This window comes from Rhinopithecus bieti, unplaced genomic scaffold (assembly GCF_001698545.2).
Source record: "Rhinopithecus bieti isolate Rb0 unplaced genomic scaffold, ASM169854v2 scaffold_6022, whole genome shotgun sequence".
Classification (NCBI taxonomy): domain Eukaryota; kingdom Metazoa; phylum Chordata; class Mammalia; order Primates; family Cercopithecidae; genus Rhinopithecus; species Rhinopithecus bieti.
The window spans coordinates 1486484-1498673 of record NW_016805265.1 but is presented as its reverse complement, the minus strand read 5'-3'; the positions used below and the strand labels follow the sequence as shown (position 1 = coordinate 1498673).

The 12190-nt window shown below is 42.4% G+C and overlaps 1 protein-coding gene across 2 annotated transcripts in view; it reads left to right on the top strand.

The window, feature by feature from the left end:
* The window catches only part of LRMDA (leucine rich melanocyte differentiation associated), a 1135663-nt gene that overhangs the window by 4657 nt on the left and 1118816 nt on the right, over positions 1 to 12190 (top strand). For both annotated transcript variants that reach the window (XM_017871897.1, XM_017871895.1), the window contains exon 2: positions 2887 to 2987. In XM_017871897.1, coding sequence (XP_017727386.1) covers positions 2887 to 2987 — 101 coding nt within the window. The remainder of the gene's footprint in view (positions 1 to 2886; positions 2988 to 12190) is intronic.

Below are 12190 nucleotides of genomic sequence, written 5' to 3'. Positions count from 1 at the left end.
AAAAAAAAAAAAAAAAAAAAAAAAAAAAGATATATTAATCTCTGTATCCCATCTCCCTTTTGCTGAAGAAGCAAACTATTTTTGGTTTGGCTCTTCTGGCCTTGCATCTTACATTAGGTGGTCCTGTACTCTAAGAAGCTTCCTGACATCCTGAGAAGTAATGTCTTCCCTCAGAAGCACTTCTTAAGTCTTTTTTCTAGTTTCAAGCGTTGCTTGCAATATCTGGCAGTGACTGCTTGCTGCTTTTAAGCCTTTTCCAGCCGATTTGAGCCCTTCAGCCTGGTCGGCTTAACTCACATCTCTAAAAGCTTCTACTTTACCACAGGGGTTATCTAAGCATGCAGATTACTTACCAAGTTGGTTCTCATGCTAAACTTTTGAGACTTGGTCTTCACATTTGAGAACAATGAGAACAACTTGTATTTTTCTTAGTCTTCCTGGGATGTCATATAGTTAAGACCATGTAATGAAACAGGCTGCTGACATCTCATCAGATGTTGTGAGTGATCCAAATGCTTTGTGGTGATAGCTCTCCTTGGTGCTCCTGTTTCCTTTGAATGGAACTCCTAAAGAAGAAAAAGGGAAGCAAATATCCCTCTCTTTTCCCAGGCTCTAACACTCTTCTTGGGCCCTCAGTGTAGCACCATGGGAGAAGTTCTTGCCCTTTCAGCTCAGAAGACTCCTTTTGAAGCCAAAACATGATGATAGATGCACCATTGGCATTTGCTGATCAAGAAAACTCGTGTCTGCCTGGCATGGTGGCTTGTACCTGCAATTCCAGCTATTTTGGGAGGCTGAGGTGGGGGGATTGCTTGAGTTCAGAGTTAGAGATCAGCCTGAGCAACACAGCGAAACCCCATCTCTTACAAAGAAAAGAAAAAAAAAAAAAAAAAAAAGAAATCTCAAACCCACATGTGGATTTGTAAACACTCCATGGCCCCCAAGTTGGAAGTCCTTATTTATGGTATAGGACTTGATCTGGGCTCTGTCACTAAGAAGCTGTATTGTGCTAGGCAGGCCTCTGGAGTCTTAGTTTCCTTGTATAAAACATAAGAAGTTTTGACAAACTGGGTCTCTATGAGATTTAGTCCTTGGCCATTCTAAGAGGAAAGAACTCAGTTTCTGCATCTAAAACTCAATGTTTCTACTATATATATCATAGAGGTCTTGACTGATAATATGTACAAGATAGTGGTGCAGGCTGGGGTGAATGGGATGGATTTTCTGGTGCCATGGGCCTGGGGTTCACTGTGAATGTACAATACAGAAGAAGCTGCTGATTAAGCAGAGATCCTGAGGGGGATCGAAGTCCCCAGATGGACTAGAGCCTTATAGCCACAGTCTCTCTTTGGCGTGTTATTTCTCTCTCAGCTTGGAAGCAGAACTTAATTTATTACACAAAGAACTGTGAAGAAAGATGGACCCCAGGTAGAAAGAGGAGAGACTGCTAGATTGAACTTAAGAGTCCTTTATTTTTTAGCCTATATCTTCTTGAGTCAAAATTACTTTATTGGAGTCAGCTATTTTTCTGTTCTTTCTCCTTCTTTTCTCTCCTAGAATGAAGTTACTGAAGAAGAGTGGATATAGGATATTGCATTGTCAGCAGTTTGTCCTTAGTGGATAGGAGAAGGTTGAGAGGTGACTGGAGATGTTGAGGGTGTCAGGGTTCAGTGTAGCTTATATTAGGTTGAACCATGTAAAAGAGCTATTTTGTGGTTCTAAAATGGATATTCATAGCTCACATGGTTGAACCTAGTAACTGAGGATGTAAGATGGTCACCGTAGTCTCGTTTCCCATGAGGAAACACCTCCTGGGGAATCTCTTTCTCATTCTAAGAGATCTTTGTCTGTATATGTGGAAGAATGTGATTTGTAGGGAAACCAGAAGAAGGTTGTAGCCGTGTGTTGGGCTTGGATTTCGAGCTGGGGGTTAAGCATGTTGTACTTTAGGGAAACAGCGTGCATTGTGGCTCATTGGTCAGCTCAGCCCCATGGGTTTATTTTATGGTTTGGGGATTAGTTGCCAGTCTGCCCACAGAGTGCTGTCTGTAAAAATGGGTTCCAAAAACTGGGTGATTAGGGTAGTGAGAAAGCCCACTGACCTTCTCACAGGCGTCAGTTCTGGAATCAGTTCAGATTCAGTTCAGTTCAGCCTTTTAATATTTGGGCACATACAGGTACTTAATAATAAATAATCTGTAATAGATAGAAGAATGCCCAGGGAAACAACTTTGTGCACAGAGTGGGATTGACTGCCAAAGGCCTCTGGAGGAGGGACATTCAGGAGCCCCGGGCACACATTGTTGCCCTGTGGCCTGCAAATCAGCTTTTTTTGGGTGTGGAGGGCATTTTGTACATGGTGGCAACTGGGTGGGATTGGTGGTCTGGGGAGGTTTTCTTTTCCAACCCTGTTTGTTCCAGCACCCTGAAGGTTGAATGCTGGCAAGTGCACCTGCTGTGTGTTTGATGAGGTAATGTGCATACCAGGGTACTGGGGGGCAGTGGAGGGGAGGGAGAAGAAGGGACAGAGGAGCAGCTGTTGCAAAAGCCCCTGAGTGAGAGGGCGATTGTTGCAGTTATATCAACATGCCCTGATATTCAGGTTTCTTTTGGACACCTGAATCTGGCCAATTTTAGTCCAATTTCCATTGTCCTGGGATTAGTCTCCATCATGTTAACTGCACCAGGAAAGGGGAACTGTTGGTGGTGTCCTTGGAGCCCCCAAAGCTGATTTGATCAGGGAAAGAGTTACAAATGTGGCCTTTTTGTGTGTGAGAAACATGCGTTTCAAGTTGCAGAAGCAATCATTGGATCAATAATTTCAGGGTTGGGAGCAGCTGGGTGATTTCCGTTTGCCACATTGTTTCTGTTCCATTTAATTTCCAGGTGTCCTACATAGGCCAGGACTGCAGAGAAATTCCAGAGCACCTTGGCAGGGACTGTGGACATTTTGCAAAGAGGCTTGATCTGAGCTTTAACCTTCTGAGGTATGTAACCTTCACAAGATGTAGGCCAGGCCTGGGAGGCCCAGTCCTCCCGGGTACTTTAGGGCCGGCAGATAAAAGTCAAATATTCCAACTCCACATAGGGTGGCCTTTTATTCAGCAGGAGGCTCTGAGAGGTGTGGAATCACGCCCCAAAGGTTTGACTGTGTCCGGTGATTCCTTGGCTGCCTTTTTTTTGTGCTGCTGAAGATGCCTAGGCAGCATGTTGAGCCTCATCCATTTCATACCAGTTCCTATGAGAGGGTCATCATATTTTCACTGTGTTCTTTTCATTTTTCATGGATACCTGTGTAGACAGGTCAGAATACTCTTGGGGAAGGAATGAGATGGAGCTTGCAAGAGTGTTTTGGGGTGTCTAGGTGTGCTTTTTTTAGGATAAACACATGTCCCAAAACATTCGTCGAGTCACAGGTAGGGTGTGTGTATGTGTGTGTTTTCTTTCTTTTGCCTTTTTATGAATTGGAGCTTTAAATGTTTGTGATGATAATGTCTCCCAGATGGTGTTTCAAAGCAATTTAAACACTGTTGGTGTGGGGTGGGTGGGAGGGAAACTCTCTGACAACTGTTCAAGTCTTGGCAAAGGTAAGTGTGATCTTGTATATTATTCCAGTGGAGAATACAGGCAGTTATTTCCTTTCTCCCTAAAAGGTTATGCCTTGTGCCTGATTTGGGGGCTTGGAGGAGAGAAGTAAGAGGTACTTGGAAAGCAGGTGTCAGTGGGATAAGAGCAGGGGTCAGGCAGGGCGATTGCTTTTCTCCTAACAAGCTGGTGCCACCCAGGGCTTTTTCCTCAGTGCTGTCCTTGAGAGCTGTGCTGCCCTCTGAGTGGGACAGACTGTTCTGGGGTCAAAGGAGAGATGAGGAACCTGAATTCCATTCCAGGGCCCAGGCACTTTCCTGCTTCTAGGCCTCGGAGTCTTCATTTCCCACTGCTGAATCTGGATACTTGGGAATTAGAAATTTGAGGGAAACTGAACACAACTCAGAGCAATAAGGCACAAGAGGTAAAAGAGGATTTGTTTGAGGTCAGCCAGCGGAACTCCTCGGATGCTGCTCGGGAGTACGCGGCCACACAGAGCTGCGCCGTCTCCAGGAAAGGGGCACCCTGAGGGTTGTGGTGGATGGAGAGTGGCCACTGTCTCTGTATTCTTCCTTACTCCCAAAGGGTTTTTGTGCATCTGGGGAGAGGTGGAAACTGACAAGTTGTAAAGTAGCACACAGCGATGAGAGGAAGCCAAATAAATACATGCTGACTCTAGAGAAATGAAGGATTTTTTTTTGAGATCTCTTTTTCTGAGCACTTTTTTTGAGTGCTCCAGCTTCCCAGAGCAGACTCAGGCAAAAGGCTCCCTTTCCTGGGCATGGAAGGAGTTCCTCCTGTGTGACCAGCCCCCAGGGGCTCAAGGCACTGGGGCTCGGGGTTGTGGTTGCCCTGAGTAGTTAGTGGGAGCCAGATGTGGATTTGAGGAGGCTGGGCCCCATGAGGGAGCATCAGTGTATGCGGGTCATGGGACTGGGCTGTCAGGTCTGAGGAAACACAACCATCTTTGTGATGTCCAGGGGCCCCACCTTCTTTGGGAGAGGAGGGACTGGACCTTGGGAGGTGTGTATGTGTGGCAAGAAGGGGCTGTTGGCTCTGAGGGGCTGGATCTATATGGATTTATTGTAGGAAATGACACATCCTAGATGCAGGAAAATTTAGTAAGAGGGTGGCTGAAGAGTGGATTCAGAAGGAGAACACCGAAGATTTGTATTTTCCTTTGTTGAGAGGAGACACATTTCTGTAGTGTTGAGTTTGAGTTGGTTTCACATCTGGTAGGAGCCTGTTCTTGTCCGTGTTGTCGTCAGTGTGTGAGCTCCACACTGGATTGTAGCTGAGTTTGGGCAGGGATGAGCAGTGGAGGGGTGAGGTCTAATGTTCAGAAAAAGTTTGTGTTTAAGGACTTGGTTATGCTGGAGACAGCTGCAGACCAGAATGGAGAAAAGCACTCCTGACTTGAATTGGGTGTGCTTGGGAGTGGATCACCTTTGATCTTCTTTATTTACCTAATTGGAGGGAGGAGCAGGGGAGGCAACACTATTTCTCTGGGGTGTTAGAGGAAGATTTGAGCTTATTTGGGCACTGGTCTCTATCTTTGCCTTCAGCTGAATCAACATCTAAGATGTTTTAGATGCTTAGCTAATTCCTCTTAAAAAGAATAAGCAGAGGCTGGGCATAGTGACTCACGCCTATAATCCCAGCAGTTTGGGAGGCCAAGCCGGGCAAATCACCTGAGGTCATGAGTTCAAGACCAGCTTTGCCAATGTGGTGAAACCCCGTCTCTACTAAAAATACAAAAAATTAGCTGAGCATGGTGGCGGATGCCTGTAATCCCAGCTACTTGGGAGGCTGAGGCAGAAGAATTGCTTGAACCTGGGAGGTGGAGTTTGCAGTGAGCTGAGATCACACCATTGTACTCCAGCCTGGGCAGCAAGAGTGAAACTCTGTCTCAAAATAGAGAGAGAGAGAGAGAGAGAGAGAGAGAGAGAGAGAGAGAGAGAGCAAACAAGCAGGAGAGGGGGAAAATAGGGAGAAGAGAAGAGACAGGAGATTCTAAACTTACCTTCCAAATGAGTGGGGATGGAGTGGATGACCCAAGCTCTCTAGGCTTCAGGGATCATGATATCCAAATGAAATATTGTAAATCCATATCCCGTGTTCTGTAGAAAGTTTCTCCCTAGGCCCCTCTGCCCCTCACTATTTCCATGGGATTGCAGGGAGCATGTTTCCCAGTCAGACTGCCTTGCACCCAGCACACTGCAGCTCCCTGACCATATTTCGGCTCTGTTGTCTGCTATTCTTCCTCTTGAGCAGCCTGCCTGGCCCCACTTGGGATATCCCCTTCATTTTTCCAAAGCCCAACACCACGTTATTACATACTGACTTGTACTGCTAGCTGAAGGTGTAGTGAAGAGGGTTGGGTGGTAATTGTGGGACACAGCAGGAGATAAGTTTGGGATAGCACTGTTCCTGGACATTTTTGGGGTTCTGCTTGCCACAGAGAATTTCTCCCTGGCAGTGCCTCTAATTAGGGTCAGGCCTCCTGCATGTGACTAATGCCTCTTTCTCCCAGGCCCTTTCTCTCTTTTCCATGCCACTTACCATCTTTCCAGAGCTATCCTCAGAAGCACAAAATTCTTCCCTTGTTATATACAGAAAAATTAACCCTTTTCTCTCCTTCTAGAACATCTCTACAGGCTTTTTTTTTTTAACCTCTAAAAGTCATATCAGGATATTGCCTTAAACAGAGCAGTACCTTGATAAATAAAAACTTTGCACTCCTCTGGGTTGCAAGATCAGCTGCAGTACATTTGTGTTTTAGGGCAAAGTTTACTTTTAGACAAGGAGTTCTGTTTATTCAGTTTTTAAATAGTTAATACATGCACATGGCACAACTTTTAGAAGGAGCAAACATGCAGTGAGAAGAAAGTCTCATTTACACCATGTCCTTTAGCCTCCCAGGTTCCCTTTGTACATTTACCTATTGTTACTCAGTTTTTGTGTCATCTTCCAGAGATATTCCATGCATATACTAACATGTGATTTTTAAATCTTTTCCCAACTTTATTGAGGCATAATTGACAGCTAAAAGTTGTATCTGTAGCATACAACATGATGTTCTGATATATGCATACATTGTGAGATGATTACTGAGCTGAAGCTAATTAACATATCCTTTACCTCACACAGTTCCCTTTTTTGTATGAAGAGAACATGAATGATCTATTGTCTTAGCAGATTTCAAGTATACAGTACAGTGATATTAACTATAGCCACCATGCTGTACATTACATTATGTTTAAGTTCTTAATCCATTTTGAGTTGATTTTTGCATATGATCTGAGAAAAGGGATCAATTTTTTGTATACGGTATGAGATAAGAGATCAATTTTTTCTTCCACATATGGATATCCAGTTTCTCTAACACCATTTATTGAAGAGACTGTTCTTTCCCCTTTGGGTGTTCTTGGCACCTTTGTTGAAGATCAATTGACTGTCAATGCGTAAATGTATTTCTGGGCTCTCTATTTTATTCCATTGGTCTATATGTCTGTTTTTATGTTAGTATGTATTGTTTTGATAATACAGCGTTGTAATATGTTTTGAAGTCAGGTAGTGTGATGCCTCTAGCTTTGTTCTTTTTGCTCAACGTTGCTCTATTTGGAGTCTTTTGTGTCACATGAATTTTAGGATTTTTTTTCTATTTCTGTGAAAAATGCTATTGGAATTTTGATAAGGATTGCATTGAACCTGTTGATGGCTTTAGGTCGTATGGGATATCTTCCTTTATGTGTGTATCTTTCCATTTTTTTCATCAATGTTTTATAGTTTTCATTGTACAGATCTTTTACCTCTTTGGTTAATTTATAGGAATAAATTTTATTCCTATAACAATATTTTATTTTTTCATGTTATTGTAAATGGGATTAATTTTTTTGGATAACTCTTTGTTAGCGTATAGGCATGCAGCTGCTTTTTGTGTGTTGATTTTGTATCCTGCAACTTTACTAAATTTGTTTATTCTAACAGTTTTTTAGTGTAGTCTTCATGGTTTTCTATGTATAAGATCATGTCATCTGCAAACAGAGACAGTTTTACTTCTTCCTTTCCAATTTACATGCCTCCTATTTCTTTTTTTGCCTAATTGCTCTGGCTAGGACTTCTATTACCATACCGAATGGAAATGGTGAGAGTAGGCATCCTTATTCCTGATCTTAGAGGAAAAGTTTTTGGCTTGTTTCTGTTGAGTGTGATGTTAGCTGTGGGCTTGTCATATATGGCCTTTATTATGTTGAGGTAAATTCATTCTATACTTAATTTATTGAGAGTTTTTATTATGAAAGGATGTTGAATTTTGTCAAATGCTTTTTCTGTTAATATGGTATCCTTTATTCTGTTAATGTGGTATATATACCATTAAATGTGATACATCACATTTATTGATTGCATATATTAAACTATCCTTGCATTCCAGGGATAAATCCCACTTGATGATGGTGCATGATTCTTTTAATGTGCTGTTGAATTTGGTTTGCTGATTGTGTTGAGTATGTTCATTAGGGATATTGGCTTGTAGCTTTCTTGTAGTGTCCTTGTTTGGCTTTGGTATCAGGACAATGTTGGTCTTGTTAAATAAGTTTGAAAGTATTCCCTCTTCTCCAATTGTTTGTAAGTGTTTGAGAAGGATTGATGTTAGTTCTTTAAATGTTTGATAAAATTCACTAGTGAAGCCATCAGGTCCTGGACTTTTCTTTGTTGGGAGATTTTTGATTATTTATTTAATCTCCCTATTTGTTAATTGATCTGCTTGGGTGATTTTTTTTTATGTGGCTGGATTTGTATTTACTGCCTGCCAAGATGTTAGTTAGAAGAAAGGCACCAGTTTTCAACCACTCATGTAAGGAACATCCTTCTTTGTTTTTTTTTTGTTGTTGTTGTTTTTTGTTTTTTGAGATGGAGTCTCACTCTGTCACCCAGGCTGGAGTCCAGTGGTGCACTCTCGGCTCACTGCAAACTCCGCCTCCCAGGTTCACACCATTCTCCTACCTCAGCCTCCTGAGTAGCTGGGACTACAGGTGCCCACCACCATGTCTGGCTAATTTTTTGTATATTTAGTAGAGATGGGGTTTCACCATGTTAGCCAGGATGGTTTCGATCTCTTGACTTCATGATCTGCCCGCCTTGGCCTCCCAAAGTGCTGGGATTACAGGCATGAGCCACCATGTCCAGCCTTGCCATTCATTCTTACCATCCACAATCATTGTTAATCTCATTCATAAAAGAGATAGTTCTGCTGATTCTACTATGACCGCCTGTTTATGCTGGAAGGGAGGGTAGTTATGGATTTGTAAGTTCTGGACTTTTGTTTGAAGTTACTGTATGTATTTTTTTCTTCCCATTATGCTTCAAAGTCTTCTTTCCTGCATTAACTATGGCAAATCCACTTCTGTGTTAGTTGGATTGTCCAACAGTAAACTGGTGACCTCTCTATGTAGAAGGTCATGGATTTCAGGCTGTATTGTTTTTGTGACTCTTTCCTGGGGGGGATTTAAAGTTATTGGAGCCAGTGTGTACCCTGTCAGGTTAGAAATTGGAAACAGAAGCAAGAAAACAGGCCCAAATGAAATTTCTGGCTCCCTTAAAAGGCTCACACATTCCTTTCTTCTGCTCTTTCAGCCTAGATCTGATTCTTCCTGCTGTGATCGGCCAGGAACCAGGTCAGCCATAGTGACTGTGAACTGGATTGAGTTCTCTGGACTCAATTCTCAGGGTCAGGGTCTTGCCATCCACCCTGGAATGAGGATAGAGGGTTTAGGGAGCTGATCAGGTAACAGCCAGGAGGCATGACATTTTGTCCCTTGAAATTGAATGCATTAGTGAATGTGAGTCCAATGTCTACATCTGTGTGAAATTGTATTTAAGTTCTTTATTTTTGAAGATAATTTTTTTCTTATAAGAGTAACAGTAATTAATATAGAAATATTGGAAAACCCAGAGAAAGTATGAAGGAAACCGTGTTCCTCTCAAGTCACTGATAATCTTACCAACCAGAAATCACCATTGTTATCATTGTATTGTCTTCCTAGTCTTTTACAATGCCAAATACTTTAAAAAATGATGCCATTGTTTACATTGTTTTGGAAGTATTTCCCCATCTCAATAAATACTTTACTGCTTTACAATGTTTTCTTGATACAGGGTCTCACTCTGTCACCCAGGCTGGAATGCAGTGGAACGATCATGACTCACTGCAACCTCAACCTCCCAGGTTCAAACGATCCTCCCACCTCAGCCCCTTGAGTAGCTGGGACTATGGGTATGCACCACCATGTCCGGCTAATTTTGTTGTTGTTGTTAAATTTTGTAGAGGTGGGATCTCCCTATGTTTCCCAGGCTGGTCTTGAACTCCTGGGCTCAAGTGATCCTCTAACCTCAGCCAAAGTGCTGGGATTGCAGGCATAAGCCACCATGCCCAGCCTGTATCACAATTGTTAATGGTTTCTCAAGTCATTCCTTAGTGTTGGATGTTTAGTTGTTTTTTTTCCCCCAAATTTCTACTACTATAAATAGCTCTACTATAAATATCTTTGTAATACTCATTAATGAGTATGTCTCTGATTAGTTGCTTTTACAGATTCCTAGACAAAATAGGGCAGCTTTGGTACAGATGTCGGATTACCCTCTGGAGAAGTGATACCAATTTCTCCTTCCAAGAGTGTTTGAATGTCCATGGTCCCAAATTCTTCCTTGAGCTTGTCCATATTTTACCTTTCCTTTGCTAATTAGTAAAGAGAATTCTGTGCTTTAGCCAGTGTTGGTTCCTTAATCTGCTCAATGCAGAGAGGATATTTTAATGAACTGTTCCAGCTTTTTAGTTTCCCATCTCTCCTGATTGGGGCAGGGCAGAGTTCTCCTTGGTGGCCCCATTCCCCTGCCCCAGGGTCCCTGAGTGGGCTGACTGCTTAGCTTGTTGAACACAGTGGCAGAGCAGAGCTCCCATGGCAAACAGTGATAAATATTCCCATGTCAACCTGGCAATAAAATTAAGAAGCTTTAATTGATCTATGGCAACGGGAAGCTTACATTTTAAAAATTAAATTCTTTGCAGCTGCATCTTACTTAGCATCACTCTGATAAATACTTGGGCTGGAGAATTGCTTAGGAGAAAATTTCTTAGGTAGAGCTTGCTTGTTGCTTCCTTGGCTTTGGCCAAGATGAGGGTAAAGGGCTTTGGAGTTTGGGAAACTTCAGAAAAGAAACAGCAGCCTTGCCCTTTCTCCCCTGCTGCAGGCAATGAGGCAGACACCTGGAGTACCGTCAGAGCTGCTTTGAGGACAGACACACCATACTTTCTGTGTCTCTATTGTGAACTGCTAGACAGAGCTGGGCTGTTAACTTGCTGCTTTGTTGGGAAGATGGGCAGTGTAATGAAAAGAACCAAGACTTTGGGTTGGGCCATCCTGGTTTGAAATCCTGCTTCTGTCACTCACCTGTTGGTTAACTGACCTTGGGCTAATTGCAGAAATGTTGAGTGCTGTGTGTAATGTGCCTTCTAAATTACCTGGCATATAATAGGTCTTTAGTAAACATAGTTAGTGCTTAGAACATGGTGCTAGTGAGGCTAAGAGCCTGGGCTTGACCCTCCATGGGGGCCATTTCACTATGGTTGTCATTGAGGCTCCTGACAGATATTCAGGATTTCATCTTCTTCAACACATAATGTGTTTGCACATCTCAGTGTTCTTTGGTTGACCACTGGGCAGAATCTGTAAGAGCCAGTGAATGATTTGCCACTTCATCTTTTAGTAATATGATCATCAGTCTTGGGTTCTGACCAGAATGAGTATAACCATTTGCTTATCTATTGTGGACATAGATTTTGAATGATAAATAAATCTGTGTTATAAGATTTTGGAGTTACTTGTTAATGTAGCATAATCTACACTATCCTAACTAATATAAATACCTTAGCTTTCCAACTGTCCCTGGTATTCCATAGGCTAAACCAGCTCACCTCATATATATTTTTTATCCCTGCCAGCTAGGAGCATATATTTGATCATGTTCCAGTGGGGTTGGGGAGAGAAAATTCCCCACCCAGACTCTCAGGAGAACAGTTCAAAGGACATGTTCTGTTGATAGTGGGTCTTCATTAAATATTGGCTTTGCAGCCAAGGGCCTTATTCATATTTATTTCCAACCCCAAATGTAGTGATCTTATTTGGGAAACATGCTGATATTGGGGTAGGGGAGGCAACAGAGCTCATGTCTGTAAGCCTTGAGCAGAAGAGATGGTGGTGGAAAAGATAGGCTTTAGAAGATAAATTGTTAGTGAATTTTCAATGTAGTTCTAGGGCATTGATATATTCTGACTGATCCTAGGAGGCAAGGTACTCTGTATGTTAGAACCAGTGTTCTCTTTAAACTGAGCAATGCAGTAAAAGAAATATTTTTGTTCTAAGAATATCACTGGCCATCCTGGTGTCTCCAGGTACCACCAGAACATACAATCAAAAGGTAAAGTGGAAAATGACTTGGTGAGTGATGTATAATGTCTCAGTTGTAACCAGCTTGGCCAACGTGGTGAAATCCCATCTCTACTAAAAGTACAAGAATTAGCAGGGCATGGTGATGAGTGCTTATA